At 40.4% G+C, this 11,161-nt stretch overlaps 1 protein-coding gene across 1 annotated transcript in view; it reads right to left on the reverse strand.

Annotated features, from left to right (window-relative positions):
- Positions 1–9,659: 9,659 nt before the first annotated feature.
- The window catches only part of LOC123324861 (putative ankyrin repeat domain-containing protein 19), a 27,498-nt gene continuing 25,996 nt past the window's right edge, over positions 9,660–11,161 (reverse strand). The window contains exon 7 of the mRNA XM_044915232.1: positions 9,660–9,686. Within this exon, the coding sequence (XP_044771167.1) occupies positions 9,660–9,686 (27 nt within the window). The remainder of the gene's footprint in view (positions 9,687–11,161) is intronic.

Raw genomic sequence — 11,161 nt, forward strand, 5'->3', positions numbered from 1 at the left:
CTCCGAGTTCCTCCATTGTTGGTTGTCCTAACGTGACCATGTTACTGTAAATAGTCTCTTGATGATAGTTTCTTGAGACACCTGAGTTAGATTCTGTTCCTTGCTGGAATCTTGACCGATGTAGCCATTCTCTTCACCAATTAACTGAAGTAAGCATTTAATGTTATTCCCATTTTATAGTTAAAGAAATTGAGTCAAGGGCACCTGGGTGGCTCAGTCGGTTAAGCAGCTGCCTTCAGCTCATGTCATGATCTCAGGTCCCGTGATCAAGCCCCGTGTTAGGCTCCCTGCTCAGCAGGGTGTCTGCTTCTCTCTCTCCCTCTCTCTCTCTGCCCTCCCCCGGCTCGCGCTCTCTCTCGCTCTCTCCTGCACTCTCTCTCTCTCAAATAAATAACTAAAATCTTTTTAAAAAGAAAGAAAAGAAATTGAGTCACAGAGTTGAAGTGATTTGCCCTAGGTCATAAGTCAGGGGATGAAAATTGAATCAGGATTACATCTCCTAATATACTTCCATTACTCCATATCATAGAATCACCATAAACATGTACAGTTTAGCTAAACCTGGAAAGGTTTATTTCCTCAACCACCAGTACCCAGTGGTATAGGAAAAGAAGCCCTAACTCATCCAGTTATTTACAGTTTTGTCTCTTAGCCAAAAGAAGAGAAATTTACTTTTGGGAACACTGATTAAATGGATAGGAGTTCTGTGCTATTCAAGTATTTGCATGAAGCTCATTTTCACGACTGACTAGAATGTTTTAGATATTTCATGTTGATGATGACATTTTCAGTTCAAAACTCCAAGTGAGCATTCTGATATTTGAACATGGGGTGGAGTGGATAAACAACAATTCAAGGAGGGCTGTAGATTTTTGTGAAGCCATATTAAGTGAATAGCTAATATTTAGAGTGAATGATAAAAGGACCATGATGTCAATAGCCAACAACTTAAATTACCAAAAGCCAGGAAGAGATAAGCTAACAACGGACCTCAAAAGAAAATATAGTGTTAGAGGTATGGTGTTTTATTATAAAGTTAGTTGTGAGTTACTAATTAATGTAGTCTGAGGATCTAAAACCTAGATAAACCTGGTATGGATATACCTGAAAGTCTATAGTTTTCTTTGTACTATCTTTGTCAAGTTTGGGTTTGCTGGCTTCCTAAAATGAGTTAGAGAATGGCCTATATTTTAATATCTAGAAGAGTGTGGAGAATTGACCTAAATTCAATTTATTTTTTTTTAAGATTTTATTTATTTATTTGAGAGAGAGTGAGAGAGAGAGCACTGAGCAGGGAGCCCGATATGGGGCTCAATCCCAGGACCCCAACATCATGACCTGAGCCGAAGGGAGACACTTAACTGAGCCACCCAGGCACCCCAACCTAAATTCAATTTAAACTTACGTCTTCCTTAAATATTTGGTAGAATTCACCAGTGAAACCCTTTAGGCCTGGTGCTTTATTTTTGAGAAGATTATTTATTATTGACTTAATTTATTTAGATATTGGGTAGAATTAGTGTTACTTCTTCTTTACTTATCTGGTAGAATTTACCAGTAAAACTGTTTGAGGTTAGAGATTTTCAGAAGAATTTTAACTGAGAATTAATTATTTTAAATAATTATATATATATAACCATATACATACAGTTTTATATATATATATATATATATATACCTGAAAGCAGACACTTTGACCGGTGCCTTTTGAGCTTTGGAATTTCTGGCCCTCTAGTCTACTCAGAGGGCTAGATCCACTGAGTAACAAAGGATAATCTACCATGTCAAGGGCTCAAACTTCAACAGATCTCTTTCATTAGTATATTTAAAACATAATGATTTATTTTAGGATATGCCATTCATAATCCTTGATACACATAGAAAGCATTGTCAGGGCTTGTCCCATACTGTTCTCAGCCAAGTTATATTGTCTGTTAAAGGAGTATCCACTTAGGAATAGGCTGCCTGCCCTCACCCACCAATGATGAGCCAGCCCTGCACCACCTCAAAATCTCTCGCCCTGTTGCTCTCATCTAAGTATGCTTATGTTAAGTATGTCTATAGCTCCAGAATACCAAGAAGCGTTGACAGATATACAACATGGTAATCTGGGCCCCTACCTGACTCTCTACTACCTGGAGGACTCAGGGCTTCCCTATTCTTGGTGCTACAGTATCAGTACCCTATGGGTGTCAAGCCAGCTGGCTGGAACCTGCTTCCGGCTTCATTCCTGCCAGCCTCATTTCCTGGGGGCTGGATCTTGTTCTTTTTCTCTAGTTCTGAGATAATTCTTAGAACGACCCGCCTCTGTTATCTATTACTCCCATTGTCCCCATTCCAGAGCAAGCTCGTGCCCTCGTCCTTTAGATCAGGTTCTCTTTGCTCATAAACTGGACTGGATCTGTCCACTTTTGTTAGTTTTGGTCTTTTATGGGTAGAACATTTCCCCCACCTTCTATCTATGATACTTTTTATATCTGCTTTCTCCCTTTATGCATTGACTAGCATTTCATAAAAAAATTAAGTAATAGTGATAATGAACACCATTTTTTCTTGTTCCTAATTTTAATGGGAATACCTATAGAGTTTCACCTATTGTTTGTTATTTCTCACAACTTATCAATGCAATGTATTATATTAATGAATTTTATTATATTATTCCATGCTAAGATAAATCTTGATTGATTTTAGCAAATTATTCCTTTATATGCTGTTCAGTTATATTTTCTGGCATATTATTTATGAGTTTGCATATATAAATATATTCCTCAGTGAGACTGAGATATATTTTCCTATAAGTCACTTTCACTTAGAAATGGGCAAGCACAGCAGGCATTGTTCTAAGATAATCATAGATATACCATTCTTTGTGGAAGGGTTTATTGTGGTATATATGTTTCTTTTTACCCTAAATCTATCTCCCCTTCTTGTCAGACATTCTCCTAATTTCCTTGGGAAACTCATCTTTTAATATCATTTGAGAGAAGCTGATCTCTTGTCTCATCAGTCTTAGGGGGTGGCTCATAACTGAGGCCTAGTTCTCTAGCTCACTTTAGGGACTACACTCCCTAGTCAAAATGATTTAATTCATGGATGGGCACATGATTCAATGGGATGAAATTCTAGGACTCTTACTAAAACTGTCAGGAGAGAGAAGTCCATTTTACAAGAGATGCTGAAAGGTTAGGACATGGGCCTGAAGCTACTGGGAGCTCTCTAACTATCATGAATAAGAACTTGAACAGAGCCCAGAGGGAAGAAGGTAGAGCCATGATACAGGGACAGAGAGCTCCTAACACCACCACTTGAGCCTCTGGATTAAGCCAGACTCACAAATGCTCACAAATTTTTCTCTTATATGAGCCAGTAGATTCCCTTTTTAAAGAAAGTTATGAATTATTTTATTTTTTTATTAATTTTTTTGAGAGAGAAAGAGAGAGCGAGCATGGGGGAGGGGCACAGGGAGAGGGAGAGAGAGAATCTCAAGCAGGTTCCACACCTAGCACGGAGCCTGACACGGGGGTTGATCTCATGACCCTGAGATCACGACCTGAGCAGAAATCAAGAGTCAGGCACTTAACTGACTGAGCCACCCAGGTGTCCCAATTATGAATTATTTTAAACGCACAGATGAGAGTAGAGAATAATATAATGAACATCAGTTTTATCAAATATGTTAAGCATCATAATTTAGGTGTTCTCCATGTAAAGCATTAAACATTGCAGATTTGAGACAACCTGTGTGCTCCCACCAGATCCCAATTCCAACCCAGAGATAATTACTCTCATAAATTTAGTGTTTATCATGCCCAACATGACATCATATTTTTACTACCTAGTTATGTATCCTTAAACCTGGTTTACAGATTTTTTAACTTTATAATTTTATCAAATTACACAGGTACTCAATGCAACTGGCATTTCATTCAGTGTTGTTTTAGATATTTACCTATGTTGTGAGACATCACTATAGTTCATTTAAAGTGCAATATTCTAAATTCCATAAAACTATGTATTCACCATTCTCTCTCTGATGTTTCCAGTATTTGGCTAGTATACCTTCTTTCCCCTTAAGCTAGGCTGAGTATGCATTTCCCTTACTTGCCAACCAAAGGGCCCTGACTGACCCATTCAAGAAACCTCTAAAAGTACCCCATAGACATCTCTCTCTCCAAGGTGCCTAAAATCCCAACTATCAGCATCAATCTTGGTTAAGGCATTGCTTTGGGAAAACTCTCATAAACTAAAGGTATTTTCCAAGAAGAACCAAAGATGAACTCATGACATTTTGCATAGAACATGGAACTGTTCCTACTTTGGTACCTATCTCTTTAAAAAAAAAAAAAAAAAAGAGCCTTAAGTGGAGAACAGTACATAGCTCTCTTCATGTGGGACTGAAGAGGGCGGGCCTAAAGTGGGTCGTAACTGGGGGGAATTCTGGATTCAGATTTGGCCTAAGAGCACCAGGCACCTGAGAGGGTTTAGCAGCTTTGCCTTATAGGGGGAAATGTGGAAGACTGATGTTGTCTATGAAAGGCCACAAGGGTCTAATCAGCCAGACCTGGTTTCAAAGCTTCATTCAGTCACTCTCTGTGTGACCAGACGCAAGCCATTCAAGTTGTGTTTTGGTTTTTTTTTTAAGATTTTTATTATTTATTTATTTATTTGACAGGGAGATAGCACAAGTAGGCAGAGAAGCAGGCAGAGGGAGAGGGGGATGGAGACTCCCCACTGAGCAGGGACCCCAATGTGGGGCTCGATCCCAGGACCCTGAGATCATGACCTGAGCCGAAGGCAGATGTTTAACTGACTGAGCAACCCAGACGCCCGCCGTTCAGGTTTTTAAGCCCTGATTTCTTCATTTGTAAAATGACATGAGTTACACCACCTTTAAGGGTTAATCATATAACATGATGAATATATAGTGACTAGTGAACAGCAGATCCTCAATAGTGATGGCCATTGTTATTATTATTATGAATCCAGCCAGTCCCATCTGTCAGGACTGCCATCAGAGTTGGTCACTCCCCAGAGGTTTTACTGTGGAAGGATAAGTAGAGGACTATTTGCCTGGGGCCCAGTTTCAAAGCTGGGGCTTCAAGTGTATCAAGGGGTACACTTTGTTTTCCAGCAAAGACATCTCTTGGAAGCCTAGAGTTTGGAGCAAACTCTCCAGTATAACATCCATCCTCCTGTCCTTCAAATATTGGGTTAGAAGGAACATGAGGAGGCAGCTCTTTTTACCCACAGGTGCCGACCCCGTGCTTTAATTAAACCACCTTTTAGCACCTCCCCCCCAAGAAAAGAACATGAAGAACTACTGAAAAAGAGGAATAAATTTAAAAAAAAAGTTTTTAAGTCTGTATGAAGAGAAGGGGGTAGAAAGAAAAGGTGGAATTTCCAATTACTTGAAACTCACGGAGAAGGGGGTAATAGGACTCAGAGATATTTGGGGCTAATTTCATACCTGCGTGTGACTCCCACCCCCGTCCCCCAGGCTCGGTGACAGGTCGCCTGTGGGATGTCTTCTCAAGTCACTGCGCATCCTTTACTTGTTGCATCGTTCCGGTGGTGGAAGCCGGATGCAGTTCCAAGGATGTTGTGGACATAATACTTCCTAGGGGGAGAGAAAGAGCCAGAAAAAGCAGGCACATGATGACGTGAAAGGAGACAGGGACTGATTTCTTTCCTGTAAGAGAAATCCTCCACGGCCCGGCCAACACCTCCCCCACCACACACACCTCTCCTGAACTGAATTTCTGGGGTGCGCCCCTCCCCGCCAGATCGGACTATCTTCTCCACTCTCCGACCCCCTCACGTTACCAGTGCGGCTCACAAGCCATCAGAAGGTCGCTGGTGAGTGACTAGCTGGTGACTGTTGACAGTAACCCTGCCTTCGGAGACACGGGAGCCACTTGTCCACGTGGCTCTGTGAAGGGAGACCGCGTGTCCCGAGCTGAACACGACCAGACGAAGGCACCTCCCATGCTGGAGTAGACTCGGCTTCCCCGGGCAGGGGCTTCTCCTGGTCAGGTCTTCATCACAGGGAACCCAGCGGCTCTGGCCAATGGAAGGAAACTGGGAGATAGTGGAGGTTTTTTGCCAGTTTCCGATAACTAAAGGATAGTCTGTTGGTTGAAAAAAAAAAAAAAAAAAGGAAAAGAAAAAATGCCCTACCCTATGTTTGAAAGGTAGTTAGGGAATCAAGTCTGGGGTAAATCTTCAGTCACCTTGAGAATGTATTTACAGTTGTTGATGGGCCTAAAATCCAAACAGAGTGGTGCTGCAAGGAGTGGTTGAGAAGTTCAACCCTTCAGAAACATCTGGAACTTGAAAAGTATCAGTGCGGGACCCTACCCCTCAAGAGATTCTGATGTAATTGGTGCAAGTGAGTTGGGGGGGTTTTGTGGTTTGGGCTGGTTGGTGGAGTTTTTCTGGTTGGTTTTGGGTTTGGGTTTTTTTTTTTAATTCTTCAATACTAATGTGCTGCCAGAGATGAGATCCACTGGGGGTAGAGAATTCTACGACTTCAGGGTCTCCTATGTGCTGACACATTACAGTAGAAAGTGGTGGTGTTGGTGATTCTAGAAGCAATATTTTCACCTGCCGTAGTGTGAACTCTGCTGGGAGAGCTGTAATCACTTATCAGAATAGGTAATACTTGTAGAACCCAAAGAAGATTGGGGTTTCTTGGGTGACTAGGAGAGAACCCCATCTAGGAAAGGCCCACAGCTCTGAGATATCCCAGGAACAGGTTATGGGAGGTTTCTCCCCCTTCTTGAGCCCCTAAACCACAATATTAACACAATCACTACAAACTCAATGACTTCTGTACAAATAATATAAGCAATCATGCTTCATGTGGTGAACTTCTGATTGTATGCCAACACAGTATTAAAACTAAGTTACTCACTGCAATGTTCTTGGTTGGAGAGCATATGTGGGTATGCACAGACTCTTTGTTATTAGAAAATCCTACACTGGTTGGTAGAGGGAACAAAGAGGCTTCTGGAATGCTTGTAATGTTCTGCGTCTTGTTCTGGACGCTGGTTATATAGGTGTGTTCAGTTTATAAAAATTAATAGAGATGTACGCTTAGGAATTGTGTACTTTTCAGTATGTATTTGATACTTCAATAAAAAGCATTTTAGAACAAAAAAACTGACTACTGCTTCCTTCCAAGATGTGTTTGGGGATGGCTAGACAATTCTTATCAATGGGAAAGTAAATGTTATATTGATCTCTTCCACTTACAGAGCTTGGGAGGAGGAGAATGGGGGTGGGGTGGGGACAAAGGGAAGGCAGAAATTGCAAAGCCTGCCAGTCCTTCAGTGCTGCACAAGGGTGAGCGTTTGAGGAGATGGCCTTTTGTTTAGCAGAGTGATGAATGCGTCTTCCAACAGGTGGGGGTAGACCCCAACCTGAGGAGGGGGTGGAGAGCTAATCACTCTGTCCTGTAAATGAAGGGAATCTAATTTAGGGGAGAACTAAAGATGAAGGTATCTAGAGAGTCCAGGAATAGGAGGGGATACTTGAGGGAAAAGACTGATGAAGCTGTGTGTGATGGCAGACTGAAGCCAGGGAAAAAGATAGCCAGAAAGAATGTGGTGCATTCCAGAAATGCAGGGGCTGAAGGACTTTTAAGAAAAGGGGTATCTAATACTTAATTCCAAATTGTTTATCAGCTGCAAGGAAATCGCCCTCCTTTGCTCCAAATCCCCAGTAACATCTGTTACCCTACTTACTCTGCTACCCATATGCCCTGTAATCCAGACCAGCCAGATGGAAGGCTAATGTAACTTACTGGCCCAGAGAAAGCATGAGTGATTTGGTTATTTTAACTGGCCCAATGCAAAACACGGAACTGAATTTTCTTTTAATGGTGATACATGGTGGATTGGGGGCCCGTCAAACTCAAAATAGCTAAGTGTAATACTCCTGTAAAAAAAGACTGGGGCCCCTTATGAGATAGCTAATTCTGACACACAGATCATAATTGCTATTTCACCTTGGGGTGTAAAAGATCAGTGCCTCCCTAACAGCTTTGATGTGGGATTAAGAGTAGTAAAACTTGAAAACAGGAGACTGACTACATTTCTTGGGAAAGCCACTTACCATCTCTAAGCTTGTTTGATCATCTATAATCTGGAGGCAATGACTCTCATGTAGAAATACTCCATGACCTAAATGGAAGAATGTATTTGAAGTAAGTCCTTCAGCGGATGGCATATGGTAACTAATAAATGTTGACTCCTTTCCTTCTTTCAATTTTATAATATTGTATATAGAAATATTTTGTAAATTATAAATCCATAAAAATTATTTGTAAAATTAGTGAGAACTAAAATTTGTTGATTGTTTGAAAAGTATGTTCCTTCATAAGAGCAAATTTCCAGAAGCAAAAGAATATTTTTGTGCAGTGAATCAAATTAATGGTTTAAGTGCAGAGATTTTCAGCCAGAGTGATTTTTGCCCCCCACAGGTCACTTGGCAATGTCTGGAGAAGTATTATCAACATCTAGTGAGTAGAGGCCAAGGATCCTGCAACATACCCTTCAATGCACAAGACAGCTTCCTGCAACAACAATCCAGCTGAAAATGTCAATAGCACCATTGTTGCGAAACTCCATTATGGTGGGAAGGCAAGTTATTCTGGTTAGTCTTGGTTTCAACTTTATTGATGCCTACGCACGTATTAACATTCTCTAACCTTAAAGTATTCCTTCCTTAGCCTGTGAACCCTCATAAAGAATAAGAAAATTCCCCTCTAAAGTGACCCTTATGATTATATGTTCAGGCATATAACCCATGCACTTGTAATATCAATGCAAAGCTTGTGATCCGCCCCAGAAAAGCCTAGAAAACACTGTCACTACACATTCTTCACCATACCCCATTAAAACATGTATTACATTCTGTCAAGTGTTACCATTTTGAAACCGGTACAGTCCCTCCTGTCTCAAGCAATGCTTAGTAAACCAAATTCCACCATATTCAACTCATTTCGTGATTCCATAATGTGGATGGAGCTCCTTCTGGCGGAGCCAGTGATTGCCCCAGAGTAAGAGACCCTCCTCCACAGGGTCTTAAATCTTAATTTTAGAGATCAGAGTGAAAGAACTCAGAGCTAGAAAAAAACAATTGTTCAGAAACACATTGCTGACATTGTGCAATAATTTTCATAAAAATTATTCTCGGTATTCTTCGGGGCTAAGAGTGTAGCTAATAAACTGGAGCAACTGAGCTGTTGGGACTGCTCTGTTCAGGTTCCTCCTCTCCCATGGTTTGTGCCTCTACTGTTGCTATCCTATCACTGGCTCCATGATAAACTCTGGAGGTCCAAGAGCAAGGTCAGAGCCAGGGCAAGGGCAAAGGATGCTGGCACAGGGCCGGGGAACAAGCAGCACAGAATTGTTCTAGAGTGCCGTAAAAATGATTCTAGATTTCACTTGTATCTTTCAAAACATGACATTTATTTGATCCTTTTAACAACCCAGTGATGTAGGCAAGATACGTAATTTTATCCCTAGGTTACAGATGAAAAAAATAAATAACGAAACCCCCCCAAGCCCCCCAAAACCAAAAAAAACTCAGACCAATAAAATTTGAGTGCCTTGCTCTAAATCATTCAACTATTAAATGTTTGGGATCCAGATCGTCTAGTTCTTAATCCAGAGTTCTGTACCCTGTAAGTACACAAAAATATCAACACTATCTTAAGGTCCTTTCCTTCCAGTTACCTTGGCTTGTCTTAGTTGCAGGAGCTCAAAGGAAAACTGGAGGATACAACCTGGTTGTAGCGGGGCCTGCAGTCTGCAGAAAAGGGGCAGAAATCTTTCTGCAGAAGAACATCTGAACTGGCTGGTATTCTCCGTACCAAAAAGGACCAGCCCTACAAAAATGTTTGGGGAAACCATTTGTTTCCTAAAAAGTCATTTCCATACCATAATCAATCATCCTGGGAGGATTTTTCAAAATTAGTCATTAAATAAAATAAACAATTTTGTTCTTGCCTAATTTTACTCCGGCACTCTAATTTAAACCATATTACTGCGATTTAATGCTTCGGGATGATTATTTTAAAAACATATGAAAACAGCTAGTTCCAAAGGAGCAAGGTCATGACCTGAATGCATATACTAATTCCCTGCATTGACTCTCTTAACTATTCGTTCTCCCTTGAAAGGATCTTTGAGTTCCCTTAACTTCCTGTTACTTGAATACGCATGTAATTGTTTGCATACAGAACATACAGATCTTTTTTTTTTTTTATTTCTGAGAATGTGGAGCCCCACTTGTTCCAGTTATAGGAAGTCAGTTCGATGAGGGTTTTGTGTGTTTTTGTGTACCGAGGTCATTCTGATTTCATTTTGTTTGTTTGTTTTCAGGGAAGCTAGAAGTTTCACAACTAACTCTCAGTACTATCAAAAGATAGAAATTTTTTATATAGAGCTACACAATTATAGCTTGTCTTTCTAACTGTGAAGGGCAAAACCAAGAATGCAGTGTTCCCACAGCAATAATTAAGTACATACACCTGAATTAAGTAGATACACCTTTTAACCTCGACAAGCACAATTCAGTTATGTTGTTATTGCTTTTTGCTACGATACTTTGAAAATTCATAACTTCAAAGACAGAACAAAACTCTGAATGAGTAGATGTGATTCATTCACTTCCTCCAAATGAGAGGAGCTGCAACTGGACAAAACTATTCTGTTCTGGTATCATTTACTTCTAGGAGAAAACAGGGAGACAGTTATTTTAGGAGTCACTGTGAACGCACAAAACTTCATAGATCTAGAGGGGCAAGAATGTCACTGGATGAAACCAATTTGCTTTAGCTCACCAACTCTGTAACATTTCAATCCTATCTTTGAACTATACAATAATGACTTCTCTTCTTGTAACTACATGGTTATTTTCTCATCCTCAATCCATTTTTTTAAGATAGCAAAAATTTTATTATGGTTGGCAAATGCCTGCTTCAGTGAACAATAAGTTTATTGGGACCACATTAAATCAAACCAAGAATCAATCTGTCCCTCCCTCTCTCTCTCTCTCTCACACACACACACACACTTTATTTTTTTACCACATGTAAAATGTATGTGCATAGTTGAACAAATAGCTAAAAAAACGTATGCCAATGCAGCCATCC

Source organism: Neomonachus schauinslandi, chromosome 5 (genome assembly GCF_002201575.2).
Source record: "Neomonachus schauinslandi chromosome 5, ASM220157v2, whole genome shotgun sequence".
Classification (NCBI taxonomy): domain Eukaryota; kingdom Metazoa; phylum Chordata; class Mammalia; order Carnivora; family Phocidae; genus Neomonachus; species Neomonachus schauinslandi.